Source organism: Artibeus jamaicensis, unplaced genomic scaffold, assembly GCF_021234435.1.
Source record: "Artibeus jamaicensis isolate MK-2021 breed Jamaican fruit bat unplaced genomic scaffold, CSHL_Jam_final contig_519, whole genome shotgun sequence".
NCBI classification, from domain to species: domain Eukaryota; kingdom Metazoa; phylum Chordata; class Mammalia; order Chiroptera; family Phyllostomidae; genus Artibeus; species Artibeus jamaicensis.
Window position 1 is genome coordinate 24,053,066 of NW_026521871.1, and position 23,373 is coordinate 24,076,438.

At 39.3% G+C, this 23,373-nt stretch overlaps 1 protein-coding gene and 1 pseudogene across 1 annotated transcript in view; both read left to right on the plus strand.

Moving 5' to 3' along the window:
- The window catches only part of COPB2 (COPI coat complex subunit beta 2), a 33,496-nt gene extending 10,281 nt beyond the window's left edge, over positions 1-23,215 (plus strand). The window contains exons 3-22 of the mRNA XM_037139409.2: positions 188-274; positions 474-600; positions 1,432-1,580; positions 3,668-3,814; positions 6,236-6,335; positions 7,041-7,183; positions 7,420-7,619; positions 9,571-9,681; positions 11,464-11,552; positions 11,640-11,746; positions 12,783-12,926; positions 13,535-13,665; positions 13,900-14,107; positions 17,908-18,018; positions 19,797-20,011; positions 21,447-21,539; positions 21,631-21,811; positions 21,997-22,065; positions 22,200-22,271; positions 22,803-23,215. Coding sequence (XP_036995304.2) covers positions 188-274; positions 474-600; positions 1,432-1,580; positions 3,668-3,814; positions 6,236-6,335; positions 7,041-7,183; positions 7,420-7,619; positions 9,571-9,681; positions 11,464-11,552; positions 11,640-11,746; positions 12,783-12,926; positions 13,535-13,665; positions 13,900-14,107; positions 17,908-18,018; positions 19,797-20,011; positions 21,447-21,539; positions 21,631-21,811; positions 21,997-22,065; positions 22,200-22,271; positions 22,803-22,898 — 2,580 coding nt within the window. The 3' untranslated portion in view covers positions 22,899-23,215. The remainder of the gene's footprint in view (positions 1-187; positions 275-473; positions 601-1,431; positions 1,581-3,667; positions 3,815-6,235; positions 6,336-7,040; positions 7,184-7,419; positions 7,620-9,570; positions 9,682-11,463; positions 11,553-11,639; positions 11,747-12,782; positions 12,927-13,534; positions 13,666-13,899; positions 14,108-17,907; positions 18,019-19,796; positions 20,012-21,446; positions 21,540-21,630; positions 21,812-21,996; positions 22,066-22,199; positions 22,272-22,802) is intronic.
- Positions 3,821-6,207, plus strand: LOC119044860 (vesicle-associated membrane protein-associated protein A-like; annotated as a pseudogene).
- Positions 23,216-23,373: the final 158 nt, after the last annotated feature.

Sequence of the window (23,373 nt, forward strand, 5' to 3'; positions counted from 1 at the left end):
GAACCTGTTAAAGCAAAACATGATTGATCTGTTTTTTAACTTGACTGTTGAGCTTTCATATTTTTGCCTGACAACACTTTAAAATCAGAAGTGATCTAAATAATTAGATGTTTGAAGTATAACCAAATAGATTTTTCAGTTATTTCCCCATAACTCAAAGTGTATATATTCTTGTTAAATTTTAAAGACTCTGGTGAAAACATTTGAAGTGTGTGATCTTCCTGTTCGAGCTGCCAAGTTTGTTGCAAGGAAGAACTGGGTTGTGACAGGAGCGGTAAGTAATCACATGAGTTTCTAGTCCCATTTTCTGAATTGCTGAGAGATTATATAAATGAGGTACAGGATTTTGATTCTTGAGTAGTTTTGTGAATTAGCGCAATGTTTTGAAGCATGGACTTTATAGCATGAGCCTATAGTGTAATTTTTCATGCAGTTCATAACTCTAATGATAATTTTAAAATTTCCATTTCTAGGATGACATGCAGATTAGAGTGTTCAATTACAATACTCTGGAGAGAGTTCATATGTTCGAAGCACACTCGGACTACATTCGCTGCATCGCTGTTCATCCAACCCAGCCTTTCATTCTAACCAGCAGTGGTAAGAGGTGACCCGTTTTGGTCATGTGCATCTCTTTGAGTGATTTCATTCAGTGAGACTTGTAATTCTTTACTGCTGTTACAAGTAGAGTTCTAATTCCAAACAGCCTTTAAACTATTTAAATCCATTAACTTGCTATTGATGTTGGTTGCTTTTATATTTTAATGAAATAGAACTCTATTTAGAATTTATATAGCAGAATTGCTCCAGTTCCCATCAGAGAAGACCTGAAGGTCTAGATGCTTAAACATCTGCTGAACAGAAAGCTCATTTATATGTTGATGAGTGAGCTTCTGGCAGATTGCCATACACCCTCTCGGTGTTACCTGTATATTCAGACTAGTTTGCTCCTTGGTATTTTGTATAAAACAGTGGACCTTTTGGATCACAATTAAAACAAGTTGCACTGAATTGGTAATAGCTCTTTGAAACATTTTTAAGTTAAAAATTGAGAAGTAATTCAAACTTTTAAAACCTATCATGTATTATAAGAGATGTGCTTGTTCCTTTAATAGTTACTGCCATCATTATTCCATCGTACTTACACACTAACCAAACTTGCATTACTCCTTTGTCATTCTGTAAAGCCCAGAGTCTGTCCTCAGTGTTGCCATGAAATTTTTATATTTGTTATTAGTAATTTATCTTTTTATCTCTACTTTTTTGTAGAGAGTTAAGTTTATTCTTAGAATAAATAAGGATTTTGAAAAATCTGTTCTCCTGATACTATTTCTGGAAGTCATGAAATGTATGATTTGTGTTAGAGGCTGCTTACTTTTGAATGAAAGACATAAAAATTGCAGCTAACTTGAGACTTTCTTTTCGGCCTAGATGACATGCTTATTAAGCTCTGGGACTGGGATAAAAAATGGTCTTGCTCACAGGTGTTTGAAGGACACACCCATTACGTTATGCAGATTGTGATCAACCCCAAGGATAACAACCAGTTTGCCAGCGCGTCTTTGGACAGAACTATCAAGGTAGGGTGTTCAGTACTTGTGTCAATTAGGGTTATTTGTGAAATGCGGTTGTTTTAGGAATTTTACTACTGGCTGCCCAGAAAGTTGTTCCCATCTTAGAAGTTTATTCTCAAAACCTCATTTTGAAGTCAAACTAGGACTTCTCATTTTGATCCAGAAAGGCATATTCTGTTTAGAAAAATATTGTGGCAACTCTGTATTCCTCATGAAGGAATGTTTTTCCATGCAGAAGCAATATTTTAAGACTTATTAAACCTTTGCAAACCCAAAATTTAAAAATGCCCGTATCTTTTCTGGGTTACTGTATCCTCTCCTATTAGTGTATTTGTTGCTGACCTCTGCTGATTATGGATCTGATTTTTATTTAAAGCTCATCTGCCTCCATTCTCTTACTCCATTTTTCCAGTCTGCCAGTTATCTTTCTGAAATATGAATTCTATCTTATCAGTTGCCAGCATAAGGATAAAATTCCAATGCCTAGTGTGGAATACAAGGGCTTCCAAGACTAGCCTCAGCTAACTTATGAGATACCTTCTGTAGCCCTGGTATAGTCACCATTCTCTAGAGATGCCATCGCTGTTCACAGAATCGTACCTTATTTACCTGCTCCCTCTGCCTGCAGTACTCTTTATTCTCCCTTTTTGATTTATTTTCCTCTGGTGAATTACTCATCCTTCAAGGCTTAGCACAATTATTTACTCTGAGAAGCTCTCTTCACATATCCATTTCACCTCCAGACAGAGCTAGTCATGCTCATCCCATTCGCTTCATTGCTTTTTGCCTCTATTATGGCCTCCACATTGAATAATAATGTGCCTTTGGAAATTTTTATCCCCTGAAATGGTGATGTTTGGGTCAGGAACTGTGTGTCACTCACCTCGCTCAAGAAAACATATTCATTAGCGAGCAGCACAGTGTCTTGCCTGTACTCAATGCTGAATATGTATTATAGTGAATGCAGTCACATTTGTTTTTCCATCACAATATTTAACATATCTCTATATGCAGAGATTTAAAAGGATATATTGCATTAACTGTATAAGCATTATACATGCTTACACATGTATGCTAACAGCTGTATAATATTTTTTCCTATAACTTATATAACATGTTATTTGACAGCCTAATTATTATTAAATGTTGTATGTTTGAACATATTAGGGTTTTGACATTACTTTTTTTTCCTTTCATTGTATCATCCTTGCTTTGACATAGGTTGGAAAGTTTGAAATTAGTTTTAAGCATTTTTCACTAAATTATATGTCTTGAGAGTAAGAATTGTCTTTCTCTTTGGCTGTAGTAAAGTTTGTATACAAACTTTATTATACTGTAGTATACAGTAAGTAATAAACATACGTACCTCCCATAGGGACTCCCACATAGTAGGTGCTCATTAAATATTTATAAAGAGATAAAGTTCACCATGAATGCTGTAGTGATGTTTGACTAGTTTTCCATACGTTAATTAAGCAGTATTTTTTTTCTTTTTAATACATCTCACTAAATCTACTTTCATTAGCTTTACATTAAATCTCTCATAAAATCATTTCCTATCCTTAAATTTTCTCAAAGTGTTGCCTGTGGATCACCTGGTATGTCTGTTAAAAATCAGGTTTTCTGCCCTGGCCAGGTGGCTCAGTTGGTTGGAATGTCATCCCACTCACCAAAAGGTTGTGGTATTGATCCCCAATAGGGGTGTGACTGATTGATGTTTCTCTCTAGCACTGATGTTTGTGTGTCTCTCTCTTTCTCCCCCCTCTTCTTACGAAAGCAATAAAAACATATCCTTGGATGAGGATTTTTTAAAAATCTAGTTTCCTAAGATCATTGTTGTGCCACTGAATCATAATCTACATGGATTGAAGCCCAGAAATTGGCATTTTCAGATTATACCATAGTGATTCTGCCCCCTAGAAATTCAGGTGAAGTGAGAAAGGACAAAAACAAATGGGTGGGAAAAAAAATAAATGTTCTTAGCTTCTCTCTCCTGGGCTTTGGCATTTTTGGTATTACGTCCGAGGTGTGGTAGAGCTGTCCTCTGAAAGGCGAGTCCCCACACTGACCTGCGGTGCTGTTGCTCTCGGAAGGTCTGGCAGCTGGGCTCTTCGTCACCAAACTTCACTTTGGAGGGACACGAGAAAGGCGTGAATTGCATTGATTACTACAGTGGTGGCGACAAACCGTACCTCATTTCAGGTGCAGATGACCGTCTGGTTAAAATATGGGACTATCAGGTACACTTCTTTTATAACTTTACTTGCTGTATGTTAGGCATGCTTCTTAATGTTTCTTACAGGACAATTAAAACGGGGATTGTTGGACTCTGTTCGTAGCATAATAACTTAGGGCCTCATTATTCATACCTAAGTCGTGGTCCCAGAATTCCCCATAAAAATGAAAACAGATGCCTATCACAATTTAAAAAATAAAATGCTATCATGTTTACTTTTCATTTAATAGTAGAAATGTTAGGCTCCTGGCTGCGGGGCGCTCACCGTAGACTTGCAGAAGCTGTCACATTGGGTGCTGAGGATCACAGTGCATGCGCTGGACGGCAGCGGCTGGTGTGGGGTTGAGTCAGTTGTGAGACCCAGAGCCGCTGGCCGATCACAGAGTTCAGCTGAGCCCTTGCCACCGTAGTCCCCTGTCCTCAGCCAGCCAACAGCCACTGCAGGTGCACACCTGCTCTGCTCTGTCTCTTCAATGGCGTCCGCCTCTGGGGCAGTGGTGGAGAATGAGCAGATTATGGTCCTTGACCCTCCCACAGACCTCAAATTGAAATGTGCCTTCACAAATGTGGCCACTACAAATCTTAAGTTGTGAAATCCAACCGATAGAAAAGTGTGTTTCAAAGTGAAGACTTCAGCACCTCGTGGGTACTGTGTGAGGCCCAGCAGTGGAATTACTGACCCAGGGTTGACTGTGATGGATTGTCAGTAATGCTACAGCCTTTCGACTATGATCCCAGTGAAAAGAGTAAACACAAGTTTGTGGTGCAGTTTTTGCTCTGCCAAACATTTCAGATATGGAAGCTTTGTGGAAAGAAGCAATACCTGCTGAATTAATGGATTCTGAATTGGATGTGTTTTTGAAATGCCCAAGGAAAATGATAAACTGAATTATATGGAACCTAGCAAAGCTGTTCTGAATGCATCTGAACAAGATGGACCCGTGCCGAAACCACATGTGTTTCACTCAGTCATACTGAAACAAGGAAACTCATGGAAGAGTGTAAAAGACTTCAGAAATGAGGAAGCTATCAAAAGAAAATTGACACTTGAGCGATAAAGGCTTAAAGCTCAGAAAGGTAGCACACTCAGATAAGTCTGGATCGACCTCAGCTGCATCCTTCGGAGAGAATGTCACCAGTCCTCTTCCTTCACTTCTTGTAATTACAGCCATTTTCATTGGATACTTTCTAGGGAAATTCAGCTTGCAGAGTGAAGCATGCAGAGTGCTATTTCTTTTATTTTCTCTTGAACAGAAAAAGACTTGTTTCCCTACCAATTCATTGGTAGTTGGCCCATGGTGAACTTTTTTGCGTGTGTGTACAGCATCATATAGTCTTTACCTTTAATGATCTCTTAGGGTTAGAAGACACAATAAAAACAAACTGGTCGGCTACCAGACAAATTGTGTATTACCACATCATCACTAGCAGATGTCAGCTACACATTCAGTCCTTAATGAAGTTCATAAATAAAGGATTGGCCTTTCTTTGTGGTTTTAATAAGAGTTCAAGAATTGTTCAGTCTTAGAAATATTATTTTAATAATCCCTTTAAATTTTATTTGTTGCTGTTATTTCTTGAAATATGATTTATTTCGATTGCTAATTCCACTCATTCAGGCAATGCCAAGAGGTGTTCTGTGGGGAAATGGCACCTCCTACAGTGTAAATTTTCTCCTTTACCTTTGCTAATATCATGGCAGAATTTTTCTTATTCCCTGTGAGGTGGTTGTTAACTGAGTTTTTCATCCTTATAATCCTGCCCCATGATATTTAACATAAAAAATTAATAATAAAACTGTTAACAGATTAAAAAGAAATGTTAACATTTTAATTAAAATGAATTTGTGCATCCTCTAGTGTCATCATTAGCAGACTTTCATTCGTATTTGAAAACCAGCAGGTCAATGAATAATGTTATGAAATAGCCACAGTACAGCCATTTTGCCACATAGACTCTTATATACCTATTTATGAACTCTTGTTAACAATAGTTTTTATCTTCAAGATTTTGTTAAGTTTTACATTTTTGTTTCTCACATACAAATTCCCCCAGGCAGTTAATAAAATGAGGACTAGAAAACCAGTTTTGTATTTAAGTACAGAAAAAAATCATTAAAGACCTATAATAGGAATTTGGGGGAAAATGCTCGGATGCAAACCAGAGATATTTTTGGGGTGTGAGTGTGGGTGTATTTTTGTCTTTAAATGTGATATTTACATTTACATTTGCCCATACTGTGATATATGTATATACAAGATAATCCTATTGTAAAATTGTCTGTACCGAATACTTTTAGAGTGTTACAACCACTGTCGTTTGTAATGTATTTGTGCACCTGGCAAAAGTAAGGATGAGTTGCTTGTTTTTCACTAATAAAAATGTTTTCTGGAAAAACAAAAAACTTTTCTGTGTCTGATTCCAGAACAAAACGTGTGTGCAGACACTGGAGGGACATGCCCAAAATGTGTCCTGTGCCAGTTTTCACCCTGAGTTGCCAATCATCATCACAGGTTCAGAAGATGGTAAGTTGGAAATGTACATTTATTTTTATGCCTATAGTTACTGAGTGGGTGTTTAAGTCAGGCAGAACCCAGGCAGAAGTGTGTGCATGTATGTAATAGGAATTTTCCAGGGATTTTAAATATTTTTATTAGAGTAGAATACTTAAACCATAAAAGAGAAAGGGACGTCATCATCATCATCATCATCATCATCATCACCATCACCATCATCACCACCATCGTCATCCTGATGTGTTTTGACTCTGTTACTTAAATAAGAGGACATCCAGAAGCCCTAGAGAAAAAGTAAAAAAGTCTTTGCTTTGGCGTGTAAGACCTGGCGTCAAGTTCAGGTTCTGCCACTTCGTGGATGTGTGTTTGGGCAAATTATGAATTGGAAATGGACTTATCCACCGTACAGGGTTATGGGGAAAGGCTGAGAAGAAATCACATGTTTGAAGCATCTGGCACATAGTATATACTGTAACCAGGAAGTCTTTTCATTATTTCATATTTAAATTTACATTTCTTAGTTTTAGTTTCTTATATATTTTCTATTACTAGTTTGCTTATGTTGCTTTATAAAATCACTCATAGACTACAGATTTAAAAAAATGAAGCTGCCAGGAAGTGTTTTCTGTTTGAATATAAAGACTGTCATGTGTCTGGTTCACCTGACACAATTCATTGTCGACATTTAAATTAAAAGTATTTCATTCTTTTTAGGAACTGTGCGCATATGGCATTCAAGCACCTATCGCCTTGAGAGCACATTGAATTATGGGATGGAGAGGGTGTGGTGTGTGGCCAGTCTGAGAGGGTCCAACAATGTCGCTTTGGGCTATGATGAAGGGAGTATCATTGTTAAGGTAATCATTAATTGTAACATTTCTCTGAATAGGTGGACCCAGGGGAAGCAATTTTCATTGGGTTTTAGTGTAGTCATTTTCTAAGTCACCAGTTTTGTTAAACTAGCACTGCTTTTATTAAGTACAAGAGATTAAACACTGGAGATATGAAGTGGAAGAAAAGAAAGTTGGAACTGTTTATTCTGTTGTGGTTTTGCTTTTCCTTTTCATTGCTGAGTCGTTTGTCATTCTTCCAGCTTGGTCGGGAGGAACCCGCCATGTCCATGGATGCCAATGGAAAGATAATTTGGGCTAAGCATTCAGAAATCCAGCAGGCCAACCTGAAGGCCATGGGAGATGCCGAAATTAAAGATGGAGAAAGATTGCCACTGGCGGTGAAGGATATGGGCAGCTGTGAAATTTACCCTCAGACTATTCAGCACAATCCTAATGGACGGTAAGCCATGACCAGAGTCTCTTTCTGAGCTTCTGTGTGTGTGAGCAGGGTTTGCACAGCCACAGAGTATACACTCCTGCCCTGTGGTGGGCATTCCTCATTGAGCTTTTTCCTTGGCTGCACAATCCTTGGCACAGCTGCAGGCAGTCAGACCAGTGGGTCGAGCTGGCACGCACGGTAAAGCATATTTGCCTTCCTGGCCTGGTCCCATCACATAGTTTTGAACAGATACATAGTTTTCTGTTTACTCTTATTTCATATGTGTTGGGTTTGTGTCCTTGTGCTCCTTTGAGGGCAGGGATCATATCTTACCCTGAGACTCAGTAGGCACCCTCTCAGTTTTTGTTGACTCATTGCTCCCCCCAAAAAAAGCTGGCTCTGAAGTGTGTGTGTGTGTGTATCTTTTCAAAGATTTCATTATTTATCTTTAGAGAGGGGGGAAGGGAGAGAGGGAGGGAGAGAAACATTGCTGTGAGAGAGAAGCATCGATTGGTTGCCTCTCATGTGCCCTGACTGGGGACTGAACCTGTACCCAGACATGTGCCCTGACCGGCAGTTGAACTGGTGACCACCCCCTACACCCCGAGTTTGCAGGAAGATGCCCAACCAGCTGAGGCACACTGGTCAGGGCTGAAGTGTATATATATGTAGGTAGGTAGGTATGTATGTATGTATGTATATACATCTTCTGAAGAGGCTTTGGGATTGGGAGTACGTCCTTTTCTGTATTTTGGACCATTAGTTCTGTTCCTCCCTAAAGATTTATAAATCACCAAACATCTCGTGAGAGAAGAGTTGCTGGTGCAATGAATTTAAGCCTGTGGAGCTTTAAAAATTAATTTACAGTAGATCTGGGCATATGAGTATTTAAGAGGACAAAGTAGATAAACCAGTTATGCTGCCTGTTTCAATAAATGGTATTCATAATTTGTAAGAAAGTCTTTTTTTTAATATTAAAAACACATTATATATTTCCCCTTAATATCATAAAACATTTTTTGCTGTAAGTTTTGCAGTTCACCTTTGGTAATCTAGTAGCAGCCACTACTGTATTCTAAATTGCAACTTTTAAAGAGGGTTGCTTTGTGTCTATTGAGAAAATTTTGACCTTCAGCATTCTATTTATACTCATTATTTAAGTGCTGAAATCTCTTGTTTATTTTGATAAATCTAGTAGTCATTGAAAACTGGAGTGAGATATTTTTATTCATCCGAATGATCAGCTTTACTGATCAGCATGGCAGTTTTGACCTCCGTTTCCAACCTGGGCCGGTTCACCCCTCCTTAGGCAACCTGCTGGCCCCCGCTCCCTGGAAGTCACCATATTGATGCTGAACTTAATGTGAACACCCAATTGGCGTAGCGCAGTACAGCCCAGAGCTCCTGGGCTCAAGGGATTCTCCAGCTGAGGCTTCCAAGTAGCTGGGACTGTAGGCGTGCAGTGCAGCACCATGCCCGATGCATCTGCAGCCATCCTCATCTTCCTGTTCCCAGTCTCCTTTGTTTGTAAAAGAAAACCACTGCAGCAATAACCCCATTTCATAATTTGCTTTTGGATTTGCTGGGAAGAGTATTTAATCTAGTTCTACATTCATAGACATGTATAACTTTGTAAGATTTTAGGTACAGTTATAATAGCCGACTGAAATAACGTTTATTAGAAACATTTTACCATTGCACTGGCTGGGGGTCCGGTTGGAGCATTGTCCCATACACCAAAAGGTTGCTGGCTCCATTCCCAGTCAGGGCACCTACCTAGATTGTGGGTTTGATCCCCAGTTGGGGTGCACACAGGAGCCAACCGATTGATGTTTCTATTTTCTCTGTCAAGTCAATAATAAAAAAATATCCTCAGGTTAGTATTAAAAAAGAAATACTTTACAACGAATATGAATAATTGTTTCTTGTATATGTCCTCTGTCATCCCCTCCCCGGCTTCTTTAATTTCTAGGTTTGTTGTGGTTTGTGGTGATGGTGAGTATATCATCTACACAGCAATGGCATTGAGAAACAAGAGCTTTGGATCTGCCCAGGAGTTTGCATGGGCCCATGATTCTTCAGAGTAAGTACACTGTGTGGTATCCAGGTGGCCCTGATGGCATGTGGGCGTTCTGTGTGTGGCTGGGTCTCGAGGCCCAGTGGATGCTGTGCTTCTTCGTATTAAAGAACGGCTCTCATCAGAGCTCTGTGTTAGAAGATTAGAAGGTTAGCTGTGCAGTATGAGCTGCCTCTGCCCTTTCTAAATTCAGTATTGAGCTGGTTCATGCAAACTGACCTAATAATCCCATTAACTGGGGATCCAGCACCCATTTCCTTGATAGCAACCCATGGCAGGGCCCGGGTGCAAGGTAAGTAGGCCCTCATATCAGGTCCCTGGCAGGTGACCTGGGGCGACCCTCTGACCTGGTGTTCTGAGGTGCTGCTGCCCCTTTATCAACTGCCTGGGAGAAATGCTACAGTCTGATGTCATTTTGACAATTTCATTGAATCTTTTTAAAACACTCATTTTCTGTGATGTTACCTCTTATTCTGAATAAAACAAATTCTATCTGTATTCAGATGTTCATAAAATGTTCTCATTAAAAACAGGAAAAATATATTTAACTCTGAATTATTATATTCAGAGTCACTGCCTGATCCCTTTTGGATTCCAGTTTGGTGCATGTAATAAGCATTAGGGCTTTGGTCAGTTTCAGACCACACACCAAATTACACCCTCACAGTTTTTATAGTTTTGTTTCCTCATATTTTACATTGCCTCTGGCTCCAACAGTGTATAATTAAGCCTTAGTGTTATGTAATAATAGGCACTTTTTAAAAATAAACAAGAAGATTAACTGAGAGGTTAAGGAATAGTTTTGATTTTTTTTCATAAATTTCCTAAATACACTCATTCGTGCACAGTTCCAGAGACTGAAATGTACTTTGAATGGCCTTACCTTTCTCAACAAACCACTGCCTCTGTTTGGTAGTTCCCCTTCTCGCTTTATCCAGCCGGGACACTGTTCAGCATCTTTTCTGTGTTCAGTACAGCACTTGTCAGTGAGTGCCTTTGAATAGCCAGCAGCGGCCACAGGCCCTTTTCAAGGCAGAAGCCTGAACTGTATATAGTTTTCTTAAGTTTTTGCCAAATGTGGGTGACTAGTAAGCCACTTATAAAAGTTGTCTTTTATTTTAAGTCACTTTTATTGAGGTATAATTTATACCAGTAATTTATTTTAAGTGAATATTTCAGCGAATTTAAGCTAATTATAAACATTAACCACCAGTACAGCCAAGATAGGGCATTTCTGTTACCTCAGAAAAAATCCTGTAATAGTCAGTACAGGGCCCTGCGTCCCAGCCCCAGACAAATGTGTGCTTTTTTGGCACCATATAGACTAGGCTTGTTTACTTTAGGATCTCATATAAATGGAATTAATACAGCATACACTCTTTTGTCTGGCTTCTTCTGCTCAGCTCGGTGTTTTTGGGACTCATCCACGTTGTTGTGTGGGCCAGTGAGTGATCAGTCCCTGTTGGCAGTGGAGTGTTCCATTGTACGAACATATCAGTCTGTTCGATCGTTCATCTGTCGGTGGACTTTAGGGTCTTTCTTGGTTTATAAAAAATTTGTAAGCCCTAGTAATTTGCGTAATAGTGTGAAACCCATGTATAATTTGCCCAACTATATAAGGAGTTCACTCAACTCTTAGGGAAAAATTATACTAGTGAATCTTTAAATATTTTAAATTTTTGCATAGTTCACTACTTAAATATATTTGAAGGAACTTGTAATGTTTGGTGGAATTATGGCTTGGTGTGTAATGTGCTATGTTTGCCTTCCGTTTTGCCCTCCCCCCAGATACGCCATACGAGAGAGCAACAGTGTTGTAAAGATTTTTAAGAACTTTAAGGAAAAAAAGTCGTTTAAACCAGATTTTGGAGCTGAAAGTGAGTGTTATTTATACACTATACATTTTTAGAAGCTTTGTAATAGCTTGAAAAACATCTGCACAAAAACTTTTTTGTTCTTTTTAGGTATCTATGGAGGCTTCTTATTGGGTGTCAGATCTGTAAATGGCTTAGCTTTCTATGACTGGGACAATACAGAACTTATACGCAGAATCGAAATCCAGCCCAAACATGTGAGTTCCCGCCATTGTTTTCAGACTGTATGTCTTTGTGATGAGCTCTGGGTTCCTGAGACCAGAAATGTTCTTGTATCCTACCGTCTTTGTTCCATTGTGTTGGGCTTGGTGCCATTTGCTTCAGGATTACTTAGACACTCAGAATTGTGATATTAACATAAGGTAATGGGTGCTGGATATTTTGAAAAATATAGAAAGTTATACAAGTGCCAAGTGCTTTTCATATTTTAAATGGCTTCTGACTGAGTAAAAAAAAAAACATGCTTTGAAGACAAGAAGTCTTGAAGTCCTTCACTTACAAAGGCCGTTAAAGTTCCCACTCATTGCAGAGAGTATTTTCATACTTCACCTGACAGTGGCTGTTTAAACTTTAGGTAACTGTCTCCAGCGACAAAATTTTCCTACCTTTCGAATTGCCGCTGCCTCTGTGACGGCTTTCATTGTCAGGGAATTATCTGTGGAGACAAATCCACCTCCTTAAGGTCCTGCTCCTATAGCACCTACTCTCAGTGGGCAAAGGGGACAAAAATCGGCTTGTGTCGGGTGAAAAAACTCTTTTTCTCTATTTGTGTGTGTGTGTATATATATGTATGTATGTATATACATATTTGTATATATATATACATATCATCTAATATATTTACTATATGTGTATGCATTATATATGAATAAACATACATACAGTAGTATCTGTGATATAAATTCATAGTGGAAAGTGGGTATGAAAACAGTGTCTAAAAAAGTTCAGAGGGAATTGAATGAACACGGTTCTAGAACAGTAGTGAATGGGCTACTCCTCCGGTAAATCACGGCACACCTACTGAACACTGACAGCTCTCTTTCCTGTCTCCCTTAACCTGTCCATTTCTAGGCTAAATGGAACAGCACTGCCCTGTCCACCTTCCCAAATATATGTATATGTTCACTACAACTTAATGTGAGATAAATCTGGGAGAAACAAAGTGTGTGCAGTTTATCATATCCACTCAGAAATCCAAAATAATTTGTCTATGTTTTCTTTGTCACATTGCAGATCTTCTGGTCGGACTCTGGAGAACTAGTCTGTATTGCCACCGAGGAGTCATTTTTCATCCTTAAGTATCTGTCAGAAAAAGTCTTGGCTGCACAGGAAACACATGAGGGAGTCACTGAAGACGGCATTGAAGATGCATTTGAGGTAATGACATCAGCACAACTTTAACTTTGTAGGTGATCTGAGGTCTTATAACAGAACTTCACTCATTTGAACATTTTGGTAGAAATTAGGTTTGGGGAAACTAAGCATTTAAAGAGTTACAGTAGAATTTGAAAATTAAAATCTTGGTTCAGAGATCAGGGTCTGCAAGTATTTATGTTTAAAAGAAATGTGTGCTTTGATTTTAGGAAATCCTTAAATTAACTTTGGTGTCTTTTTAAAGGAAATTAGAAGGTGTTTTGGTCTTAAAACAATTTGGCAGAGTGATTTAAATGAGTTTTCAAATGGTAAAGATAAATCATCCATTGTGGAGATGTCTTGGAAGATGGTATGAAATACTTATTAGCCAATTTCACGTGTGTTAGGAGTTTAGATCACAGCTTTGGCACAACAGTGAGATTTTCCATTACAAATAGTCATGCAGGATTCTATTCTTGAAGAAAGAAGAGAAAAATTCCCAGAATAGATTTTCTTTCTTGAAACAGGATTTTGCTCTGAGTCCCTTACTCTGCCTTATCACCCTTAATTATCATTTTTTGTTACAGGATTTCTAACGCTGAATAAGGTAATAATAAACTTTCTTCTTGTAGGTTCTTGGTGAGATTCAGGAAATTGTGAAAACAGGGTTGTGGGTAGGTGACTGCTTCATCTACACAAGTTCTGTGAACAGATTAAATTACTATGTTGGAGGAGAAATTGTCACCATCGCCCACTTGGACAGGTAGTATCATTTTTGTCTTAAGCACTATAAATTTAAAAGTATACTTTTAAAACAAAACCTGTTGCTGACTTGTAGGAATGATAGGCCTGATTTTTCATTGTTACAGTTTTAGTAGGTTGGCATTTGCTAATCAAAATTACATCAATCTAATGGCAAGATTTTGAGTAGGAGGCAGAGTGTGTGGGGTGTGTGTACTGATTAGTGCTTTTAAATTGGTGACTGTTTCTTGCACAGAACGATGTATCTCCTGGGCTATATTCCCAAAGACAACAGGCTTTATCTGGGGGATAAAGAACTGAACATCGTTAGCTACTCCCTGCTGGTTTCAGTGCTGGAATACCAGACGGCTGTCATGCGGCGGGACTTCAGCATGGCCGACAAGGTCCTTCCCACCATTCCAAAAGAACAAAGGACCAGAGTTGCACACTTTTTGGAAAAGCAGGTAAGGAGGTTTTGTGGTTAGTCTGTTTAGTTTTTTTCCGTGTTTCTTTAAACCAGCATTTCAAAAGAATGTTAATATGAATTTGAAAGACTATTTCTTAATTGCCACTGGTTTCCTTACGGCAGTGGAGTTTTTCTATAAATGTACGTCACTTGTTATACTTACTCTTCCTTATCCCTTCTCAGGGTGCGTGGCACCCCATATAAATGTTGGGGTAATTATCAGTCTTCCCTTCCTGTAGACTTCTTTTCCATTCAATTAATATTTTCATTTCTGTAATGCAACTTTCTCTTCTAGCTGGCTTTATTTTATTTTTTTATGGTAAAATACACACAACATAAAATTTACCAAGAGTGATATACCTTTTTCTCAATATGGTGTTTTTAAGTCAAAATTATACATGCATAGTTTTACAAGGCTTAAGAAAAAAACAGCTCTCCCTTCCCTCCTTCCTGCTAAGAGGCCATCACTTTTAATTCTTTTAGCTGACCCTCTTTTATTTGTTTCCAGATTCTGAATAACATGCTTATATTGATGTTTCCCAGCTTTAGCGATTTCCCAGTGGGTAGAAGATGAGGATTTACCCCCCCCCCACCACTGCTGTCACACACATGCCGTTGCTGGTTTCCTATTCCTTATCCTTCCAAAGTAGTTACGTCATGTTTCTGATTAGGTCAGTATCCGATGTTTAAGTATTGTGGCTCTGTAAACACTGTGCACAGCTAATAAGTCTCGTGGTATAGTGTAGCTTTCCTTTCCTGCAGTGTGTTTTCCCTGATACTGATAATTGTCTCTCTTCTTATACGTTACTTATTTTTTTTTAAATGTACTTATGGTTAGTCTCCCTACTCTGCTGGTTCTTCAGATTTCCTTAAAATCTCCTTCCAGTATGTTTGGTCTGCTTCAGTCTGAACTGGTTTTTCTGCTCTCATCATGGATAATCTCCCCTCAGCATCATGCCGGGCCTCACATTTGCCTCTCTCTTGAGCTGGATCCATCCTTTCCTGTGCTCCGTCTTTTTTCCTGGTTTACTTCCTAATTCTGCTGTAGCATATCCACGTGTGGTTTTCTGAGAAAGGACTTACTAAGGTGAATAAATTTTTTGTGACCTTCACTACCTGAAAGTGCCATTCATTGATCTACTCTGAAACACAATTGACCATTTAACTGGATATAGGCTTCGAGGTTGGAGGTAATTTTCTCTCAGAATTTTAAAGACTTTGTTCTGTTGCTATCTAGCTTCTTGTTATTAGTGAAGTCCAAAGCCATTTCTATTCCATTTCCTGGTACCTGATCTGTTTCTTTCTTTTTGGAAGCTTTTTTGGATCTAGTCCCTGTTGTTCTGTGATATCTTGATGGTGGTCCTTAAAAAGTACCAGTTATAATCCATTCTGCTGGATATCAGGAAAACTGTTGGAAACTCACGTCGTTTTGAGTTTTAAACATCATTTCTCTGACACTTTCCTTCCTTTGTTTTCTGTAGTCTTTCTTTGGAATTGTTATTTAAATGTTGGACATCCTGAACTTGTTTTCTCATTTAGTTATTCTTGGATTTTTAAAATCTTGTTTATGGGTGAAGTTTTTCTTCTTTCTCCGAAGATGCAAGTGATAGGTTTTTGTTGTTTTGGAGTTTCCCCCTACGTGGTAGGCTTCTGTCCAGCTACTGCTGTTGGTTCACTTTGATCTCCACTTTTCCTGTTAGAGATTCTCCTCAGGTATCTGATGACCCTTGGGCTCTCACTGAAGAGTGGAGGTCTAAGAAGCAGATCAAAAGGTCTGAGTTTGTTTGTGGCTGGGCTTGTTGGGTATGGACTTACAATTTGTAATGTTGTTGGGCCATTTGATGGGGGACCTCAATGTCAGGATCTTCATCTAATGAGTTTGGTTAATTAACTCTTCATTTATTCATTTAATGAATTTATTGAGCACTTAACATTGTACCAGGCACTGTTCTAGCTGACACATAGCCCTCATTGACATTTCAGTATTTTTACATTATACCCCTTGGGCTGGTTAGTTTACAGAGAAGCTCCCCAACCACCACTATTCTGGGGGCTAAGTAGAAGACAGCTTAGTGTCTCAGAATTTAGTATTTCATTTAGTCTCAACACCCATTTTCATATTCCCCCCCCTTTTTTTTTTTTTTTTTTAATATTCAGGACTCTTTCCTCAAAGTGTACAGGGTGTCCGTCAGACCTGAGACTGTCTCCTAAGAATAAGCCTGTGTTTGTGTGTGTGTGTGCAGGGGTGTGAAGGAGAGGACCTGTGTTACCCATCTGCCTCTCATGTGGACTTTGAGGCAGTTGTGTTTGTGTTCACACTGTCCTTCAGGAGACACCTGTGGGGATTCTGAGGTGCGAATCAGGGGTTTCTGTGCCGCCTTCCCTCCTGATGGAGGACTGATCCTCTCTACTGTTTTAACTGACTTCTATACCCTGCCACCAGATTTCATTTTGCTACTAACATCTCCTCTTTTTGTGTGTTGAAAGTTTATGCCTTTAAAGAAGAATCCCTTTAGTGTCCTTCCACAGAGGATATGGAGGAAAACAAAACTGTACAGCCCATACCTCGGTACTCGTCAGCCTCAGACTTGTCAAACCCTATACTCATTGCATTTTGATGAGAAAAATAGTGTTTTGGCACCGGGCACTTGTTCAGGACTCATCACACTTGCCAGAATTTGTAGGAGTCAGTTTCGGTACTTGTTGGTTTTGGCACTAGTTCTGAGTCCTGGAACGAGTTAATGACGAGTCCTGAGGTACCACTATGTTTTGTCCACCTGATTTCAGCTGCTCTGTCCTTGCCTGTGTCTAGTTCCATAGACCTTCATCCCCCACTCTGAGATTGTATTTTGTCTGCCTCAGTGCTAGGGAGGAAAAGGAGTGTGCAGGTTAGACAGAACGCCTTGTTTACATTGGACTCATGGGCAATGAGGAAGGCACAGCTTGTAGAGTTTGGGACATTAGTTTTAAACAGGATGGCACAGTCATCCTGAAGATCCTGTGAACAACTCGGAAAACTGTCCAGCATCTCCGTTCTGACCAACCCGTAACTGGTGAAATCTGAGCTTTTTGCCTAACACACCACTTCCCTAGAGTTGAAGACCTTGCCCATAGGGTAGACCTCACTAGTGCTGTTTGTCTTGGGAGAGAAGCTAATTTAGAAATTACAGTAGTTTTTGTTAAACACCTGCTCCTGATGAGTGGAGCATGGGAAGGAATATTTACTGATGAATAAATGGAACATGAGACCAGCACTTGGCACAGGTAATGACACCTAGTCAGCGTTAGGGCCTGAAAGCAGATGTTTGCTGAGTGACCTACAGGTGACAGAGAAGTGGGCCATTTTACATTTGACCTCCTTTTCTTGGAGGCACAGACTAGATGATCTAAGACCCTGCATAGTGAGTAAATTACCAACAGCCTTCTTTCTGAAATGACTCTCATTCAGTCAACCTTCTAAAATCCTTTTCTTTTTCACATTTTTATTTTTTACATTTCTGATTTTACTGGTTGTTGTTTTACTTGAGTGTATCTCTCATTGGCCAGCTTCCACTGCTTAGAGAACAGTAGGCTTGTGTGACTTAATTTAATGACTCCTTAATTTTTCTCCATCTTCTCATGAGTATTTTGTTATGTTACTTTTGTTTGATTCGAGTAATGGGGTTTCTATGTCAGCAGGGTATCCATTAATTTGAAAGGGAAATGGGTGATTTGCTGAGTGCTTGTGTATGCAGTTTATGTACAGACTACACACACACTTTTGTATACATAAATACACACTTTTTAAAATTTGTTTAGGGCTTCAAGCAGCAAGCTCTTACAGTATCCACAGATCCTGAGCATCGCTTTGAACTTGCTCTTCAGCTTGGAGAACTCGAAACTGCATACCTATTAGCTGTGGAAGCAGAGGTATGTGCTAGTAACTGATGGAAAAGGGTCAACGTGTGCTTCGTTGTGCTTAGTATAAATTGTTATTAAAGTTTCCTGAAATGTAAATTAGACTCATTTTAGTGAGGTTATTTCTTTACTTTGGTCTCCTTAAAATATGCATGATGTTAATGTTTGCATAAATTACGTGGATTATATTGGAGGCATTAGCATTCTAATTTGTTTAAGAGTTTTCAAGTCTTACAGAACAAGGGTGTCAAACTCATTTTCACCGGGGGGCACATCAGCCTCACAGTTGCCTTCAAAGGGCCGAATGTAATTTCACCTCCTTAAAGTTAAGGAGTAGTTTACATTTGTGCAGTCCTAAAATTATTTCGGGCCTTTGAAGGCAGTTGAGGCTGGTGTGGCCCCCGGTGAAAATGAGTTTGATGCCCCTGTTATAGGAGATCTGTTTTGGAAGAGAAGGAATGGTGTGAGATAGTAGGTAAACTAGTCTGGGAACTCTTTTAAAAAAAAGTGTAGCAGTAATTTGCCAACATCCAAAACTACTGAGAAAGATTGGTTTTAAAGAAGGGTTCTGACATTTTGATAGGGAAACTTTTATGGGTCTTTGTACGTTGAGGGATCCCAGTTGTGGTATACGTCCAGCATTTACTGGTAAATTACTTTCAGATGTGTGGACTAACTCTTAGCTATGTTAAGCTCACCCAAACGTGCTGCATTTTGAATTCTGAAAAGCCACAAATGACAAGTACTAATTATTAAATATTTAGGACACAAGAAACAATTTTCTAATCTTTCAAAAATGCTATTAAATCACTCATTAAAATGACAGAAATCTAATTACCTTAAAACTTCTATAGTTTGTTGACTAATTACAAAATAAAAATACAATGGTTGATGACTATTCATGTATTATTAAAATTGATTTGAATTAATTTTGAATATTTGAATAACTTCCATTTCTTTATTATACATTTTGTCATTCCATTTTATTTTGATTGATAGAACCAAGTTAACAAGCACAGCTGAATATATCGGGTCTGGCACAAATAATGCCCCTTTTACTTTATTTTTGTTGTTATTATTTTTTAGGATTTTATTATTTATCTTTAGAGGGGGAGGGAAGGAGAGAGGGAGAGAAACATCAATGTATGGTTGCCTCTCGTGCGTCCCCTGCTGAGAATTGAACCGCGGTTGTTTGGTTCCAGGCCCACACTCAATCCACCGAGCTACACCAGCCAGGGCAAATAATGCCCCTTTAAAATTTTTATGTATTAAAGATTTTATTTCTTTTTAGACAGAGAGGAAGAGGAGGAGAAAGAGATGGAGAGAAACATCAATGTGTGGTTGCAATTGTGCACCCCCTACTGGGGACCTGGCCCGCAACCCAACTTATGTGCCCTGGCTGGGAATCGAATTGGCAGCCCTTTGGTTCACAGGCTGGCACTCAATCCACTGAGCCACAACAGCCAGGGCTTACCCTTTTTTATTACAAAATATTTTATTACAAAATCGTAAGCATGTAATTCTGTAACATAATAATATACACTCAAGCACACCATATGACTTTTAGGTGAAATGTTCTAATTAAAACTATAAAGTATTACGCTCATTTATTATCCTACCAACCACTCAAGCAGGCCTTCTGCCAGATCCTAGATATGTGTGTATATTGTGTGTGTGTATATAACCTCCCACTGTCAGCACAGTACTGCTCAGGATAATAGAATAATGTTGACGTTGGAAATTCAGATGTTTATTTCCAAAGATATTTTGACTTGGAAACTTTCTTACAGTCGGAACAGAAGTGGAAACAACTTGCCGAGCTTGCCATTAGTAAGTGCCAGTTTGCCCTAGCCCAGGAGTGCCTGCACCATGCACAGGATTATGGGGGTCTGTTGCTGTTGGCCACTGCTTCTGGAAATGCTACAATGGTGAACAAGCTAGCAGAGGGTGCAGAGAGAGATGGCAAGAATAATGTGGCATTCATGAGCTACTTCTTACAGGGCAAGTAAGTACTAACCCAAGCTGTGAAAGAGGCGGGCATAGTAATTAAAAGCACTCTTGGCATTCACTTTGAGGGTGATTTTTGAAGAGGACTATGAAGAATAAACCCTACACAGAGATCTGGAGCCTGGCCAAATGGCGGAGCTAGTGGGGGGGCAGTCAAGACAGTGCCCTGTCAGCTGAGGATGCTGTTAGCATAATTGTCTAAACGTGTGAGGAGAATGAGCTATTCAGGGAGGCTTAATTGAGAGAAATTTCTCAACAGCCCTGCCATTTCTGGCTGAAACATTTTATGATGGCAGGAGGTTATTTGTGCTGCTCCAGTTGGGACCTAAATGGTTGATGGTTTTACCCAAATCAGGTAATTCTGATCTTTTCATGGCAAGAATAAAGGGAGATGAAGATGCCGATGATTACTCTCAGATTTGAGTCCAACTGTAAAGCATAAAAATGTCCTATTTTTAAGTCTGGCAGTTAGTGCAAACCAAATCACTTCAATAGTAGTGACCATGCTGTGAAACAAAACACAGAAGTATTCACTAACCTTGCCCGACACGCTAACTTTTTAAATTCCATTAATTAGCATAGAAACTTTGAATGTGCACCCCAGTGTATGTATTCATATTTGATATTTATGTATTTAATATGTATTTACTACAGACAATATACTTTTAATTTTGTATACCTATTAAGGCTAGATCCACTCTTCCGTATAGTTCAAGAATCTAAAAATATTCTGAAGAGTTTTTTGTAACTTATTTGATGGCAAAACCTAACCTGAACTCTAAAATACTTGTTACCTTTATGCCACTCAGTGTGTTTTTATGTCATTTAGTTTTTATGTTACTGCAGAATATTTTCCATTTTTATTTGATACTGACAGTAGGTAATATATATGTACTATATTACCTTTCTGAAATCCAAAGACTTCTGAAATCTAAAACATACTTATCCAACTCAAAAAAATGAAAGTAGGAAAGAAAAAACAGCCACTTGGGTTATTTTCCTACTGGATACCACTGCGTCGTCCCGCGCAGCCTGTGTTGGAGACACTGCCGTTTTGGTTCCTACTTGCCAACCTGTTTTTGTTCCCCTATCTCCTGAAGTCTTTAACAGGTGCTTACTTATCCCAGCTGCCTTAACTTGCCTTGAAAAGCCCCTCTCGATTCTTCTCAGGAGTTGTTAAAACAAGTAACAGAGTTTGAAAATGGTCACAAAAGCTTTCTCACCCTTCACGACACCTGAAGTCCACTGATTGTGGGACACACTGGTGGTGACAAGTCAGTGGCTCAGTGACAGAAACGAGGTGCATGTGTGGGGGTTGGGGAGGGAACGCTGACTTAGCAACACCAAGTCTGCGTTCTCTTAATGTGTTCAATGCCGGTGTTTAAGCACAGTGTTTACTCCTGGAAACACTGCCTCTCCTCTTTATTCCTCAGGCTCGATGCCTGCCTGGAGCTCTTGATTAGAACTGGACGACTGCCAGAAGCTGCCTTCCTGGCCCGGACTTACTTACCCAGTCAGGTTTCAAGGTACGGACTTTCCTAATTTTAGGAAGAAATGTTTCGAATAAAAACAGCACATGTGTTTAGTCTCCCTTTGGTTCCATGATACCTGTATTAGGGTGGTGAAACTCTGGAGAGAGAGTCTCTCAAAAGTCAATCAGAAAGCAGCGGAATCCCTGGCTGATCCAACAGAGTATGAAAACCTTTTCCCTGGATTAAAAGAAGCCTTCGTTGCCGAAGAATGGGTGAAGGAAACACATGCCAGTCTGTGGCCAGCTAAACAATACCCACTTGTCACGGTGAGTGGCAGGCCTCCTTTGGTGTGACTATAGTAGGGTGAAGGTGCATTCACAACTCAAGACTTTGAACAATATTACATACATTACTGTTGGAATAAAAGCTAATATCTGGGGTTTAAACCTACTTCACAGATGAATGACAATTTCAAAATACTTCATTTTATTATTGCTTTGTTTTCTGATAGCCAAATGAAGAAAGAAATGTTATGGAAGAGGCAAAAGGCTTTCAGCCCTCAAGACCTGCAGCTCAACAGGTCAGTGGAATGCTAATGAATGAGATCATCTTGTTGAGCTTTGTTGAGGAAGTACTATCTCCCACTTCCTAATCCTGATCAATCTTCCCTTGGGGGGTGGGGAACTCTAAATATATCTCCATTTGGGCTTTCAGGAACTCGATGAGAAACCTGCTTCTCCTAATCCCATTATCATAGCATCCCACTCAGCCAACAAAGAAGAAAAGGTATGGCCATCTTCCCCCAACTTCCCATCGAACCCCACCTTTCCCTCCCCTTGAATATCTCTGCAAGGTGTGCAGGCCTCTGCATTTTAAGTGTGTGATCAGTTTCAGAGCAGGGGCTTGGAAAGGGGAAGAGACCCTTTTTGATTGACTACAGGCAGACCTCATTTTATTGCACTTCAGTTACTGTTTTTTTACAAATTGAAGGTAAGCCCCTACCCCAGCAAAAAAATTGCAACTTGCTGAAGGCTCAAATGCTGGTTAGCATTTCTTAGTAGTAAAGACTTTTTAAATTAAGGTATGTGCATTTTTAGACATAATGCTGTGTCCTAAATAGACTACAGTGTAAACATAACTTTTATATGCACTGGGAAGCAAAATTGATGTGAGTTGTTTAAAAACAAATCTGTATGGTGGTGGCCTGGAACTGAGTCCACAGTAGCTCCGAGGTGTGCCTGTATCATTCCAGTTCTCCTTGGATCATGAACTTTAACATCGTACCATAACTCACCGTCTCCTTCCTCCTCTTTGTAGAGTTTACTTGAACTGGAAGTAGATTTGGATAATTTGGAATTAGACGATATTGACACAACAGATATCAACCTGGATGAAGAGATTTTGGATGACTGAATAGTAATCTTTCCCATTACCCGACTGAAAGGATCATTATTATGGACAGGTACCTGACCACAGTGCTGGGATGCCGAAAAGAAACCCCTTACATTTTAACAAACTCCCTCCTCGTTTTAGGAGTTTGTGCGTAGCATCTAAGTCAGTGTGTTGTTCCCTTGTTAACTAAAATAGACCTGGGATTTTTTAAAAACTGTCATTGGACCATATATCATAAAGCCTTTTGAATTATTAAAGACACTTCAAAGTTTCCTTTCTAAATAATGAAAATAAACGTCTGGTTTTACAGTGGTGAGCCAGAACTACACCTCACTGTACAGATTATCCCACATTCTCTTTTTTTAGCTGTACTATAATTCTTATGGTATAATTCTCTTAACCTCACTGCACTGTTTGCCTCAGTCCGTGTGCCTTGGGCCTGTTCTGTCTTGCCCTGATTGGAATCTGGGTCTGAAACCCCAGCTCCTCTGACCCC